Raw genomic sequence first — 16,477 nt, forward strand, 5'->3', positions numbered from 1 at the left:
GAAGTAGAATGTAGTATTGTTAATAACTCAATCTGAGACTGGCATTGGAATTTTGAGCATCCCAATTCCAATTACTCTCACCAGTAAACTACCTATTTTCCCAAACAATTTACCCAAGTGTAACCTAAACCCTAAACACCAGGCCCTCATAGGGAAAAAGAGAAAAGTATATTTCAGAATATACTTTCTACCTCTTCCTTCCCTACAGAAAGGCCCAATCCCTGCTGGTTCTACTTTATCTTTCAAAATAGAATCACCAACTTCCTTCTTCAATTTTGTCACATATAAAGTTAAAAAAAAGCCTGCAGGTTCTCAAGTATAATCACTATACCTGAATAGTAAAGTGACTACAGTGTTCTGCAACCGTGTGGAATGATTGCTCCCTAATTACAATGAGCTCCAGGGGGTTTCATCTAGGAAAAAAGACAGTGACTGGTCCCCAAGAAGCCTCTCGGGGGATATTTCCCTGGTAACTACACAAAGGTCCGGGTTTGGACCTCAGCTGGGAAAGTTCACAAACTAGATTTTCCAAGTGTATCCCCAGAGGAGCAGACTCAATGATACACTCACACAGGGTGGACGTATAATTCATAATACCAATGCATTCATTTTTAATTGGAGATGAGCTTTTGCGGCAGGAAACAGATGACCTTAATCTCATTCAGAATACCACACCCTCTTTCCTGAGGACACATACCTGAAAAGTTGGATTAGTAATCAAGACACTTTCTGGGTGAGGATGGAATTAAGAGAAGTTGATTGTCTTGAGGACTTTTTCACTACTCAGGTCATAGTTGACCCTAATCAAATATTTCCTTACATGGTTACATGGGGGAAACATATCTATCTAGGGGCCAGAAGGACTATGACATGGATCCACATTGCCAAATTGTTCTTTGTAAAATAACAACAGTTAATGTTTATACATGGTGCTTACCCTGTGGTCCATCGCTATTCCAGACTTCTTATCGATTAACTAACCTAATCTTTATAATGAACCTTAGAGATTTTTGTTATCAGCTTCATTTTAGAGATGGCAACCCTGAGTCACAATGGGGTGAATAATTTGCTAAAAGTTGCATTGTTAACTGGGTGGTAAAGCTAGATCCCCAGGTTTCCTGGCTCCAGAGTCCATGCTTTAAATTATTATGCTACACTACCCCCACCCTCCCCTTTTTTGGCTGTGCTGGGTCTTCACTGCGATGCAAGGGTGCTTCTGTAGTTGCAGCACACTGGCTCAGTAGTTGTGGCCTGAGGGCTTAGTTACCTGGTGGCATGTGGGATATTAGTTCCCTGACCAGGGATTGAACCAGCATCCCCTGCATTGGGAGGCGAATTCTTAACCACTGGACCACCAAAGAAGTCCCTACACTGCCTGGACCACCAGAGAAATCCCTACACTGCCTCTTGAACATTGTGTTCTTTTATGCTACACACACACCTCTGTTGCTACATCCTACATGCTACATGGGTTACTTCATATCCTATTTGACACCATTCTCTATAAATCTGATTCCTTATAATACTGTGTCTCTGAAATATTTTTCTTAAAAAGTATATATATATGTGTTAGTGCTAGTCTCTCAGTTGTATCCAACTATTTGCAACCCCTTGGAGTGTAGCCTACCGGCTCTTCTGTCCATGAAATTCTCCAGACAAGAACACTGGAGTGGGTTGCCATTCCCTTCTCCAGGGGATCTTCCTGACTCGGGGATCAAACCCAGGTCTCTTGTATTGCAGGCAGAGTCTTTACCATCTGAGCCACCAGGGAAGCCCAATATATGTATGTATATATAGACATATGTATATAGAGAAATTTTAAAGAAAAATAGCATATACCATATATGTGGTGTGTGTTTATAAAATCCTTACTGCTGCCTCCATATATACCAACAAATATGAGCAAAACCATGTGCGTATGGGCAGTTGGCCAGGAGGACAGGAACTTTGTTATATTGAACTAGACAGCATGATGATAGCTGTTAAAATAGCATTCTGCCTATACTTAATCCTTCTCCAAAAAAGGAAATATTTAGTTTCATGGAGGTATTTAATAGTTACAGCAAGAAACACTAGAAAGGAAAGAGGAACGTGTATTGGCCTCATGCTAGAAAGTGATGCTACAGTTAGAGGCAGCCCCTCCTGAATAAGGCTTGAGGCAGCACACCCTCCGTCACTCTGCGTTGCCACAAAAGGCCCCCCTCAGGGCTGGATTTTACTAAGCTAGTCACATCCTTGTTTCACAGGGATTATTTAAAAACAGCTACGACTTTAAGAAAGATTCCCTTGTTACTTTTTTAAAATCTAGTATTTTTAAAAAATAGATTAAAAATTCATATGATTCCAAAACCCAAATGTACAAAAGTTTACATAGTTTAAAAAAAAAAAGAATGTCTCTCCTATGCCTAAACCCCTGAAACTTGGTTTCCCTCTTGGGAGGCAATTATCGGTTCTTTATTTATCTTTCTAGAGGTATTCTATTATCATTTTCTTTTACTGTCACATTTTTCCCCACGGGGATGTTATTGGAAACTTTTTATCTTGTTTTTGCCACGGTTTCCTCTCTTTCTTTCCTGTCTCTTTTTACAGACGGCAAGGTTGACCTTCCCTGGGGACCTTCTTCGAAATGTCAACTTCTTATTGATGGATATTGGTTTTATCCTGTTTCCAACTCCAGTTTCTGCTCTGGTTAGAAGTCAGTTTGTGTGTGACAGCTGGTGGTCCCAGGCACCTTCCGATGAATGATGGATGGGACCAGGAGGAGCAACCCTTCCCTAATATTATTAATTGCGAGATTTTTGCAAGCTCAAAATTCTAAGAACTGACAGTTGCCTCCAACTGTTACCAGCTGTTAATTTGGCTGAAGTGGTGGGAATCTGATTCCCCTCCAGCAAACACTCTGGGACAATGGCTGGCTTACTATATATCTTCCTTTACACCCTCTGTGACACTCAATTCTGAATTATATAAGCCTAAAAATAGTATCCTAAACCTATTCCAGAGTGCCCACATCTACCACTGACCATGTAACCCTGCAAGAGTAACTTACCTTGGTCCTGGGTTCCCCATTCATACAATAAGGGAACTAGGTGCATTGATCTGTCTGCTTCCAGCCCTAAAAATCTTCAAACATAAGAATAGGATCAGTTGGTAAATGGTTAATGTCGCAGCAGTCTTTTCCTCTTTCCCTCAAAGCACCTGACACTTGAAGAAATGAAGAATCTGGTCATGATCTTGAAGCAACACCCAGTGTGTACTTAGGCAATTTTAGAGCAAATGCTAAGGGGTTTCTGCTCTTAGCTTCCATGGCCCTGAAGGGTTTAAGAACTGTTCTATTTCACAGCTGCAAAAAAATTCTCTCCTAATCCCATATACTAGCGAGTAATTTTTCTTTCTCATTTTAAGTTATTATGAAAACATGGGATTTCCCTGGCAGTCCAGTGGTCCAGTGCAGGGGGCTTGGTTTCAATCCCTGGTCAGGGAACTAAGATCCCACATGCCACAGGGTGTGGCCAAAAATTTTTTTAATTAAATGAAATAATTTTTTAAAGTTACTATGAAAACAAGCATTAATTTTTGTAAGTATAGAAAAGCAGTAGAAAAAAAGCAATCCCCCATATTAATCTCACCTGTGCTTGTCCAGGTAATCTATAATTCTCACCCAATTTGAAAGTTTAGTTTGAGTCATCAGAGTGACAGTTTTGAGGTATGCTTCATGAATTAAATTTTTCTATTTTTATTTATATATTTGGCCACACCAGGTCATAGTTGCAGCATTCAAACTCCTAGTTGCAACATTTGGGATCCAGTTCCCTGACCAGGGATTGAAACCCCGCTCCCTGCATTGGGAGCATTGAGTCTTAGCCACTGGACCACTAGGGAAGTCCCATGCTTGGTGAATTCGGTGCTTCTGTCTGAGAAGGGTGAGCCTGGTGACAAGGTTTTACGAGTGGAGGTCCATTGGGTGCCATATTTCCCTGTTCTGAAGCGGAATTTCATCAGGCACTCTAGTGTGTCAATTTCTTAGGACCCAGCTACAAAATCAAGGGACTTCCCTGGCTGCTTGGTGGTATAGAATCCACCTGCCAATGCAGGAGACTTGGGTTTGATCCCTGGGTCGGGAAGATCCCCTGGAGAAGGAAATGACAACCCACTCTAGTATTCTTGTCTGGGAAAATCCCATGGACAGAGGAGCCTGGTGGGCTACAGTCCATGGAGTTGCTACAAAGAGTCAGGCATGACTTACCGACTAAACAACATGAATCAAATTCTCAAGAGACTGATTTCTACCCAGACTGACAATACATCAATATGCACTGGAAAACGTACTTTCACTCATGTCTGCTGTGTACACATCACCTCTCCCATATAAGGTACCTGGGGAAATTTTTTTTCTGTCAGATTTGATAAGCATGGAGCTAAGATAAGATAACGTATCCAGGCCCTGATAGATATGCTAAGATAGAAAATTCCTCCTCTACGTAAGAGATTCCTAGTATGCAAGTGTCTCATCTTTGGCTCACTCACTCATTGAGTAAGCATTCCTTAAGCCCCCCAGCAGATATCCTGAAGCTATTACTGGTTAAGTTTCATGGTCCCTCACTTGCAAGGGTCATCCCTCTTATGACCACGGAAGGTGCCTTCATAATAAGTTCATACATTCCTATGTTTTTGTAAAATTTGCAAGAGTAGGCAATTTAAATGTAACCGGTTAAAACTTCCATCTCCTGGCCCTCCTACTTCTCCTCAGTCACAATTCCTCTGGAGTAGGGTGACTTTGGAGTGGTCGTGGCTACTTTGGGGGTCTGATAAAGGAGTTGAGTTGGGGATGCATTTTGATTGGGTTTAGTGGCTTGAAATCACTTCTGTAAATAGTTAAGTCATTGCTGGTTTTCCAGTATCAGAATAGCTACAGGAATGCTTCTACTACTCACTGAGCTAGCCCGCCCAGCAATAAGACTTGAAAGTGCTGGACCAGAAGTCACATTACAGTGTGAACATGTCCTATTGCATCAGAAGTACATGGAGTGTGGAAGGAAAAGATGATTTGAAACATACAGGCAGAAGGTAATCTATGATGCTGAAGGTTTCCTGGTTGCCCTCTCTTGGTTCAATGTGCCCTATCCCTTTTCTTCTAACACACCTGACACATCCTCTTCAAGGGACTTGAGATTTTTTCAAACCCCAGAAAGAGCCTTAGACTTCATGCTGCCTGATATATTTTGTCTAGAAAAAATCACCAGGATCAGGACACATGAAGGGGCCTGGGAATCTGCTCAAAGCGGGGAGAAATGAAAAATACTGAGAACACAAATTAATATGAATTGAATATAGTGGCAATGGAGGAGTGAGAGTATTAAGGGAATGGGAATGAATGGGAAAGGTGTGTGTGGGGGTGCCGGGAAGGGAGGACTTGGCAGACACTGACAAATTCTTGCTCTCCATTTCCTTTTAGAGAAGTTGAACAGATTGTCCCCTTTCCAAGGCCTTCTTTTTGCAAAGTTCACCATGGCTGCTTAGTTCAGACTTTATGAGGTACCATGGCATTCCAGTTATGCCTCCCTGATATCATCCAGATTAAATGTGAGGGTTTTTGAATACTTGGTGAAATCTTTACTGAATATTGAGTAGATTGAAAAGAATAGTAAATTATAGATATATGTCAAGTACTCAATCTTCAAGTGTAAGAAAAGAAATTAACCTGTGAACCTCTCCCTACCCAATCTCCTCCCCTTCCTCCTCAGAGCTAAGGACTATAATTTTGTAAATAGCTTTTATTTGCTTTCTTTTATAGTTTTATCACATAGATTCATTATTGGTTGTTCAGTTGCCATGTCGTCTCCAACTCTTTCCAACCCTATGGACTTCAACAAGTCAGGCCTCCCTGTAATTTATTTCTCAGATTTTGCTCAAACTCATGTCCATTGAATCAGTGATGCCACCCAAACATCTTACCCTCTGTCACCCTCTTTTCCTGCCCTCAATCTTTCCCAGCATCAAGGTCTTTTACAATGAGTCAGCTCTTCTCATCAGGCAGCCAAAGTTTTGGAACTTCAGCATCAGTCCTTCCAATGAACATTCAGGGTTGGTTTCCTTTAGCATTGACTAGTTTGATCTCCTTGCTGTCCAAGGGACTCTCAAGAGTTTTCTCCAGCACCACAGTTAGAAATCTTCAAATCTTCAGCACTCAGCCTTTTTTATGGTCCAACTCTCCCATCTATACTTGACTATTGGAAAAACCATAGCTTCGCCTAATCAGACTTTCATTGGCAAAGTGATGTCTCTGCTTTTTAATATGCTGTCTAGGTTTGCCATAGTTTTCCTTCCAAGGAGCAACAGTCTTTTAATTTCATGGCTGCAGTCACCATCTGCAATGATTTTGGAGCCCAAGAAAATAAAATCTGTCGCTGCTTCCACTTTTTCCCTTTTATTTACCATGAAGTGGCGGGATTGGAGGCCATGATCTTAGTTATTTGAATGTTGAGTTCTAAGCCAGTTTTTTCACTCTCCTCTTTCAGCCTCATCAAGAGGCTCATTAGTTCCTCTTCACTTTCTACCATTAGAGTGGTATCATCTTCGTATGTGAGGTTGTTAATATTTCTCCTGGCAATCTTGATTCCAGCTTGAGATTCATCCACTGGCATTTCACATGATGTGCTCTGCATATAAGTTAAATAAGCAGGGTAACAATTAACAGCCTTGACATACTCCTTTCCCAATTTGCAACCAGTCAGTTGTTCCATGTCTGGTTCTAACTATTGCTTCCTGACCTGCATGGTCAGGTTTCTCAGGAGGCAGGTAAGGCAGGTAAGATAGTATTCCCATCTCTTTAAGAATTTTCCACAGTTTGTTGTGATCCATACAATCAAAAGCTTTAGCATAGTCAATGAAGCAGATGTCTTCCTGGAATTCTCTTGCTTTTTCTATGATCCAACAGATGTTGGCAATTTGATCTCTGGTTCCTCTGCCTTTCCTAAATCCAGCATGTACATCTGGAATTTCTCGGTTCACATACTGTTGAAGCCTAGCTTGAAAGACTTTAAGCATCAGACTCTTTGGCATTGCCCTTATTTGGGATTGGAATGCAAACTGGCCTTTTCCAGTCCTGTGATCACTGCTGAATTTTTCAAATATGCTGGCATATTGAGTGCAGCACTTTAAGAGCATCATCTTTTATTAACTAATTAATCATTAACTTTTTCATAGATTCTTGGCCATATTTACCAGTTAGTTTCTTTACAACCTTTATACTTTAATTTCCCTCTTATTCTGGTCAGAATCTCCTGCATGATGTTAAGTAGAGCCAATGATAGAAGCACCCCGATCTTGTCCTTATCCTAAAGAGAATGCTTTCAGTATGTCACCATTGGATATGATGACTGCTGTAGGCTTTTTGTTAGTGTTCTATGTCAGGCATTCATTACTGTGTAACAGACAATCCCAATGGCTTAAAATGACAAGCTTGTTATTATTTTTCATGATTCTATGGGTTGACTGTAGGGTTTCTTTACTAGCAGTAAAGAACTCGCCTGCCAGTGCAGGAGACATAAGAGATGCAGATTCGATCCCTGGGTTGGGAAGATCCCCTGGAGGAGGACATGGCAACCCACTCCATATTCCTGCCTGGAGAATCCCATGGACAGAGGAGCCTGGCGGGCTACAGTCCACAGGGTGGCACAGAGTCAGACACAACTGAAGCGACTTAACTCGCACACGGGGCTCCATGGGGATGGCTTCTCTTTCTGTTCTAGGTAGTATCAGCAGGTCCAGCTGCAATCTGGATGAGATCCAAGATGGCCTCACTACAGCTGAGATGGCTGGAAACCTGGGCCCTTTCTCTCCTTCTTGTCTTTCCAGGGCTTCTCTCTCTGGCTGGCCTTTTCCAGCAGGAGAGCATGACTTTCTTGATAGCCTAACTTGTCAAAGTATAACACTTATTGATACTTTCAATAACACAAGAACCTTTGAATATTCTATTTCTAATCACTCCTGGACTTATATGCTATTATAGAAGTGCCTTTAGTCTATATGGATTTAAAAAAATTTTTTTTAATTATAGGAGAGTTACTTTACAATGGTGTGTTGGTTTCTTCTATACACCAGTTCTATATTGTAGCTTAGATTTATGTTTACTCACAAATTTAACCCCTTTTTTGCTCTTAATCTCTTCTTGCATCTCAGACTTTCCTCTGGGGATTATGCTACTTCTTCTTGAAGTATATTCTTTAGAATTTCCTTCAATAAATTGGCTGACTCTCAATTCTTGAAAGAAAGTTTTTGCTAGTTATACAATTTTAGATTGTTTTCTTTTCTCTCTCTCAATCCATTGAAGATATTATTTTACCACTTCCTGACTTCCACTTCTACTGTTAAAATTGATTTCCATTTCTTTGAAGATAATATATTATTACTCATCTTCTTTTAAGATCTTCTATTTCACTTTTCTGTATTTTAGTCACATTATATGTCTAAGTATGATTTTAAAAATTTATCCTGCTTAGGAGTCTTAAAAACTCATACCAAGATATAACCAAGATTGAAATTGGAGACATAGTTGGGGATCTGATTGTGAAAGATTTTGAAAGTGGTACTAAGGAGTTGAGTTTATTCTTCAAACCTTGTAGCTATGCACAGTATATAAAAATTTTGGAAAATATGTGTTCCCTTGCATATATTTAATATATATAATTTTCATCATAAGTTCATATAAATTCATTTCTTGCTGATAAGAGAATATAATAAATATTTTATAAACTAAAGTAAGGTGAGGATTGACTAAAATTGGAATATGTTTTATGGAATGCTTGAATGTATCAATTTGATATATATTTGGATATGATTATATACTATTTATGTGCTTAATGAATAAAGCATGCTAATTTAAAAATAAATCACATACAATTTTTACCCATCAGTTTTATTAAATGTGTCTTAAAATTTTTGTACTTTAAAATATGGTTTCATTTAAAAGAATAAGAATTACTACATGGTCAAGTGTTAAAGGATTGCACAATAAAAAAAAAAAAGAATTATTTACCTATGCTGCTTCAATTGTTCTGAATTTAAGCCACCCTAACATGAGATCAACACTGTTCCTAAAAGCTTCACCCTTGACAGAAATATGTGGAGGACACAAAAAGGCAGGAATGCTTTCATTAATCATTTAGAAGGGTTCCCTGAAACCCATTGTCATTCTAGGTAGTGTAATCAGTCACACAAGAGGTCTAAACAAATTTTCAATAAACAAATTTTCAATGTCACAATGGCTTTAGAGGATCTCTCTCTCTCTGTCACACACACACACACACACACACACACACACACACACACACACACACACACACACACACACACACACAAATGCAAACAGACCTGGATGTCCCACATTTACTTTTGGAAAGGGATTCAGGCAGACAGGTTTTGCCCACAAATAGATATCTGCTTCAAGGGGAGAGGAAGTCCAGACCTTTTTCTTGGGCCAAGAAAGATGGGCAGAAGAGAAACCAGTCATAATTCTACTATAGTTTATTTGGAAGTAGGTTCAAATGACCTAATGGGCAGATCTTTCTCTCTTCTTTACTTGTAACTGTAAACAGATAACTAGTACAAGTTTAAAGTGAGACTTTTTATAATATCTTCAATTACTGCAATACTATGAAATTTGTCTTTTTGAAATTTTACTTGAGAATGGTAAATTAGAATTATTTTAGTTATTTCTACCTTTTTCTCTGAAAAGAGAGAAATATGAGAAATGTGTAACTTTAGACCTACAGAGAAGAATTTGACCAAGGGTATGGTGGCTCAGATGGTAAAGCGTCTGCCTACAATGCGGGAGACCCAGGTTCAATCCCTGGGTTGGGAAGATCTCCTGGAGAAGGAAATGGCAACCCACTCCAGTATTCTTGCCTGGAAAAACCCATAGACGGATAGGCTACAGTCCATGGGGTTACAAAGAGTCGGACACGACTGAGCGACTTCACTTTCACTTTCATCTTAGAACAAGGTCTAATACATGCTTTGTGGTTAAGCGTTAATTGTCCTCAGTACAGACTGTATGCTTGATAATGTACTAAGCATTAAGTAGTTAGAGGACGTATTGAACAGGGATTAAGGGCACAAGTACAAACCTAAACTGCCTGGGTTCAAATCCCCTAAGTAGCTCTGTGAACTTGAGTAATTTTCAAACCTTCTCCAGGCCTCAGTTTCCTCAACAATAATATCGGGTTAAAATGTTACCTATCTCATGATTGTTTTGAAAATTAAATGAATGCCCCCATTTCCTCAGCTGTAAAATGATCTTTCGCTCACAGGACAGTAATAGGGATACAATGAGTTGTATGTGTATAGTGTTTAGCAGAGGGACCTGCCTTATGGTACAACTTCAATAATGTGTTCCATTTAGCAAGTAAGGAAATAAATCTGCCTTAACAATACAAAATTAAATGCTTATTTTACTTTCACACACCATATTACAACTGGGAATTTGAGGATTTAACACACAAATTGAATATGCTGAAAGAGAAACAGACAAGGCATTAACTTAAAAGAGGAAAGTCCCTAGACATCTTTGTATTCCATTGTACAAATTACATATTAAATATAATGGGAAAGGATAGCAAAGATACACAAAGATAAATGATTCTCTAATTTTGAAGTAAAGCATATCTCAATTTTAGTTCTTAGTTCAACTCTTAAGAAACGTAATGGCAAAACAAGTTCTCCATTTTATCTTATATTAGTCCTCTGGCTTAGCTCTAACTTGTTGAGAGGAAGCATGTTATGGCAAGACACTAAATCTCCCATAAAATATAATCTTTTTTTTAATTGTATAATCATGATTTTTAAGTTACATATGCTGGATTCTAAATGACACTAAACCAGGTTAATATAGCATTAAATCATCCAGATTAAAAAATAAAGGAAGCTATCAGTTATCTATATTTCTCATAAAACACCAAAGGAATTGAAAATTTAGAAACATTTCTATGATCGACTGAATTTTTCACTTTTTATTTAGACTTTCTTCTTTTTTTATTGGCCATGCCACAAGGCCTATGGGATCTTAGTTCCCTGACCAGAGATTGGACCAAGGCCCTTAGCAATGAAAGCACAGAATCCTGACCACTGGACCACCAGGGAGTTCCCTGTTTAGACATTTATCATAATCAAGAAGGCATATATTATATAAACAAAGCATTCAAAAGCTAGTTCTGGTTTTTTAATTTATCCAACGTAAGTTATTTTTTCTCTTTATTTCCCTAATTTTCATGCTAGAGATAACTTGAACATTATAGTGAACACCTATAGTTTTCAACTGCTCAGAGCCACTCATTATTTGGAGAACTGTCCCTTTGTACTTTATTAGAGTTTGGGGAGTCGGGGGAGCTGTCATCTGCCACCCACTCTCCCCTATCATGCTGACAAGTAAGCGAATTAGCCCTGGATACAGGTATATGTAAGGCTGAGTTCCTTTTCTGTTCACCTGAAACCATCACAACATTGTTAATCAGCTATACCCCAATACATAATAAAAAGTTCAAAAACTAACAAAAGAATAAGAACTGACTGAGGTCACATAATACCTAGGTTTAGGATCAATCTGTTAACAGCCATAAATATAAGTTATAAACGCTAATAACCTACTGGAATCTGACAAGAAGTAGGCCAATTTTTGAAATTATTGAAATAAAATAAATTAGTCCTGGCTAATCAAAATGGTCCAACTTTCCAGGTAAAGTGATTGGTTGAGGGGTAGACACACAACCCAAGAGGAACCAGTCAGAGTCCTTCCCTGGGACTTTTCAGCCAGAGCTGGAGGGGAAACCTGTTGTCATTTGTAGACCTGTGGGCTGAAAGGATGTGCATCTGGAGTGCTACCTTCTCATCTGTAGAAGTAGATGAATTCAACAAACCAATACAAGAAGATCTGGGAGATGGAAGGATGGGGCTTGCTTATATAGCTCGGCCCCTAGATGTAACTCTTGTCTGACATCATGTCCTCACACCCCCACATATGTGGGTGTGTTTTAAAGATAATTTGAGTTTATAGCACTTACAACTGGAGGAGTCCTGGTAAGTACATTTTTCTAATTTATTCATAGGTGCAACCATTCACCATGAAAGTGAATATATTACAATGAAGTACATTAAAAATGTGGTCTAGGTGTCACTTGAACCTGGCTAGTATAACACGTGGTTGAGAGCATAGTCTCTGACGTCACCCTACCTGCCTGCAAAACTAAGCATCGCCTAGGGCTGAGAAGGGCTACCCTCCCAGAGGGCACACAGGCTCTCCAGTTGCCATAGGGATGGCCTCACACACCTGGAACCAGCGCTGATTGCCATTTATCATTGCAAGACACTCATCATCTTTCTTTGAAGTGTGTTACTAGAAATGTCAACCATTCCTTATCATCTATACAATTCTGTGAAGAGAAAGGTGGAATGGGAGAACCAAGAAAAACAGGAGCCAGTGTTTTTGTCCATGGATGGGTGGAAGATTGTGTCTGTGAAGCCCCTATTTCATGCCTTTTCATTATCTATTTGGGCCCTGCAAAGCATTTGCTCTCACCACCCTGGTTCAGTGGCTAGCTATGGTAGAAAATCCTCTCTAACACTCCTAGAATTTTTTCACATGTATGTTATGCTGCCTGGAATGTGGAGATCCATTTGTGTTAGGTTGCCTGGATTCAGAACCCAACTCCATCACTAACTGTAGCACAGTGACTCTGAGCAAGCCACCTAAATTCTCTGTGCCTGTTTCCTTATTTGTGGAATGTAGATAGTATAGCACCTCCCTCCTGGGATTGTTGAGGATCTAAATCGTTGATGCATGCTTAGAATAGTGCCAGGCACAGCACTACTTAAGCGTCAACTCTTATTGTGCTTAGGTGTTCATACATCATTTAAATCGGATTTCCTTCTCACTAATCTGTCTGAGGACTGCTTCAACTGAGGGAGTGGAAGTTTGTTGAGATGACCCAGGTGGGGGCTCGGGGACTAGAGGAGTTGGAGACAGGGGATGGAGTGAGATGGGTCAGAATGGAGAGGATAAAAAAGCTCAGGGCTTTGCAGAGAGTTTGATGAGATCCTGAATGGGATGACAGGTGGAGTCTATGGACACAGAGTAAGGGACACTAGAAGATAGAAGAGAGAAAAAGGAAAGGAAGTGAGAGGGTGCCTAAATATTGGGTTGGCCAAAAAGTTCACTTGAATTTTGGTGTAAGATGTTAAGGGAAAACTCAAATCAACTTCTTGGCCATCCCAATAAATTGCACACATTTCAAAGCTTTGTCTAGTGTTGACTTGCATCCAGAAAAGGGGGGAAGAAATTTCTTTTTCCTCTCTTTCACTCTTAGACAAATATCATAATTTAACAGCATTATAAATGAAATAGAGCTGTGTGGACAAACCTGAGATCCCAACCATCATTTATACTCTTTCAACAGGAAATCTTTTCTGAGTCCTGAATACCAGGCTTCAGCAATCTTCTGGAGCAGGATCCATTGTAAGTTGGGGCTGCCTGTTTGCTGGGAGGGGGTGAAGAAGGGAGTTTACAACTGGGCAGGTCAGATAGAGAGCCAGTGTCTCACAAGAGAAGAAACTGGAGCTTGCAGTGGTTGAGTTGTCTGGACCAGCGACACAGCTAGTTCTAGAGCCCAATCCCCAGGTCTCCAAATTCCCAGCAGAGATTGGATGACCACCTGCCAATTTTCATAGAGGTATCCAAATACTAGGCTGGAGGAGGTAGAAGAGGGGAGAAAAATTAGATCCCTAAGTCTTCCAAACTCAAGATTCAATTATGCTACACTGCCCAATTTTATTTTATTTATTTTTTATTTAATTAGAAGCTAATTACTTTACAATATTGTGGTGGGTTTTGCCATACATTCACATGAATCAGCCATGGGTGTGCATGTGTCCCTCATCCTGAACCCTCCTCCCACCTCCCTCCCCATCCCATCCCTCAGGGTCATCCCAGTGTACCAGCCCTGAGCACCCTGTCTCATGCATCGAACCTGGATTAGCGATCTATTTCACATATGATAATATACATGTTTCAATGCTATTCTCTCAGATCATCCCACCCTCGCCTTCTCCCATAGAGTCCCAAAGTCTGTTCTTTACATCTGTGGCTCTTTTGCTGTCTCACATATATGTTACCATCTTTCTAAATTCCATGTATATGTGTTAATATACTGTATTGGTATTTTTCTTTCTGACTTACTTCACTCTGTGTAATAGGCTCCAGTTTCATCCACTTCATTAGAACTGACTCAAATGCATTCTCTTTAATAGCTGAGTAATATTCCATTGTGTATATGTACCACAGCTTTCTTATCCATTCGTCTGCTGATGGACATCTAGGTTGCTTCCATGTCCTAGCTATTGTAAATAGTGCTGCAGTGAACATTGGGGTACATGTGTCTCTTTCAATTTTGGTTTCCTCGGTGTGTATGCCCAGCAGTGGGATTGCTGGGTCATATGGCAGTTCTATTTCCAGGTTTTTAAGGAATCTCCACACTGTTCTCCATAGTGGTTGTACTAGTTTGCATTCCCACCAACTTTTACACTCCCCAATTTTAGACTAGACATAGTAAGTATCAATCACTTGCTTACTTTATCCTTTTGGTACTGCAACAATCTGGATTATAATCATTCCTCACTGATGAAGATCAACTTGAAGTACAATCTGCCATGAACTTCCAGGAAGGTTTAGCACCTATGAGGCCCAACAGTAAATAACTTTGCCTAAGGAGTATGTGTGTGCATGCATGCTAAGTCGCTTCAGTCATGTCCAACTCTTTGAAACCCTGTAGACTGTAGCCCACCAGGCTGCTCTGTCCATGGGATTCTCCAGGCAAGAATACTGGAGTGGGTTGCCATGCCCTCCACTAAGGGATCTTCTCAACCGAGAGACTGAACCCACATCTCCTGTCCTCTGCATTACAGGCAGATTCTTTACTGCTGAGCCACCAGGGAAGCCCCTGCCTTAGGACAGTGATAGGAAACATTTTATGTATTCTTTACTTGTAAGAAATGTCCCAAGATCAATGATGCCATTATTCTCTCTACCTGACTGCTGTGGAATTAACCAAGAGAGGTGAAATGACCAGCCAACTCACCACAAATTTTGCGTGGCAAGAAGCGAGAGCAATGATCAAAGAGCACTATCCTTGGACTTCCTTGGTGGTCCAGCAGCTAAGACTCGTGCTCCCAATACAGGGTTCAATCCCTGGTCAGGGAACAAGATCCCATGTGCTGCAACTAAGAGTTTACTTGATTCAGATAAAAGATCTTGCATGCTGCAAGGAAGACAGATGATCCCGTGTGCCACAACTAAGACCTGGGGCCACCAAAAAACCCAAGAAACTCTCTCCTTTCACTGCTTAATGGGGCATAAGCATCAGTAAGACATAGAATCTGATCGATTTTAACTTCAGCACAATGAAAAAGTAATAGCACCAAAAGGCAATAGTGAGAGTGCAAATCTTTACCGTTACCTCTATGTTGGTTTACTTATCCAGCGAGAGTTAGGTGAATTGCTAAGAGAATAATGACAATCACTAATAGAGCTTTACTAGGCACCAGAAGCTATGCTAGTCCCCTAACCTATCATCTCTGAACCTTACATGGAGGTTTTATTATCCCTGTTTTTCTGATAAACAGCTGAAGCTGAGAGAATTTCAGTGACTTGTCTGAGGTCCCGTAGCTGGTAAGGAGCAGATGGGTTTGAAGTTGCTGCCCTATGTGAGGCAGCAGCAGCAGCTAGGGACTTTCACTAGCAGTAGAAATGACCAAACTATAAAGAAGTTGTGGTGCTGTGGATAACTTGATTGTGCTATAAGAATTCCAAGAACCTCTTGTTCCCCCTGCTCCCTCCCTCCTGTGCCCACGTGGTACTCTGCCATGCCGTGCTCTCAAGAGGCACAAGTCGTCTCCCCCAGCAAGCGGGCCCGGGCCACGGAGGTGGGCGATATGCGTCTCCGCTTTGCCCGGCTCTCGGAGCACGCCACAGCCCCCACCAAGGGGTCCGCGCGCGCCGCGGGCTACGACCTGTACAGCGCCTATGATTACACATTACCACCGATGGAGAAAGTGCTTGTGAAAACTGACATTCAGATAGCCCTTCCTTCTGGGTGCTATGGAAGAGTGGCTCCTCGTTCTGGCTTGGCAGCAAAACACTTCATAGATGTGGGAGCTGGTGTCATAGATGAAGATTATAGAGGAAATGTTGGTGTTGTCCTGTTTAATTTTGGCAAAGAGAAGTTTGAAGTCAAAAAGGGTGATCGAATTGCACAGCTCATTTGTGAACGGATATTTTACCCAGAAATAGAGGAAGTTCAAGTTTTAGATGACACTGAAAGGGGTTCAGGAGGCTTTGGTTCCACTGGAAGTAATTAAAACTTCTGCCAAGAACAGGAAATGAGAATGTACTTTTTTCTTGAAAATAAAGACTTTGCTTAAAGTGAAAAAA

General features: G+C 40.5%; 1 protein-coding gene across 1 annotated transcript; it reads left to right on the forward strand.

Annotated features, from left to right (window-relative positions):
• Positions 1-15,866: 15,866 nt before the first annotated feature.
• On the forward strand, positions 15,867-16,477 carry LOC122707985 (deoxyuridine 5'-triphosphate nucleotidohydrolase, mitochondrial). The gene has a single exon (XM_043924049.1). The coding sequence runs from the start codon at positions 15,910-15,912 to the stop codon at positions 16,402-16,404; it is 495 nt and encodes a 164-aa protein (XP_043779984.1). The 5' UTR covers positions 15,867-15,909; the 3' UTR covers positions 16,405-16,477.

The sequence above is a fragment of the Cervus elaphus genome, chromosome 14, assembly GCF_910594005.1.
Source record: "Cervus elaphus chromosome 14, mCerEla1.1, whole genome shotgun sequence".
Classification (NCBI taxonomy): Eukaryota; Metazoa; Chordata; class Mammalia; order Artiodactyla; family Cervidae; genus Cervus; species Cervus elaphus.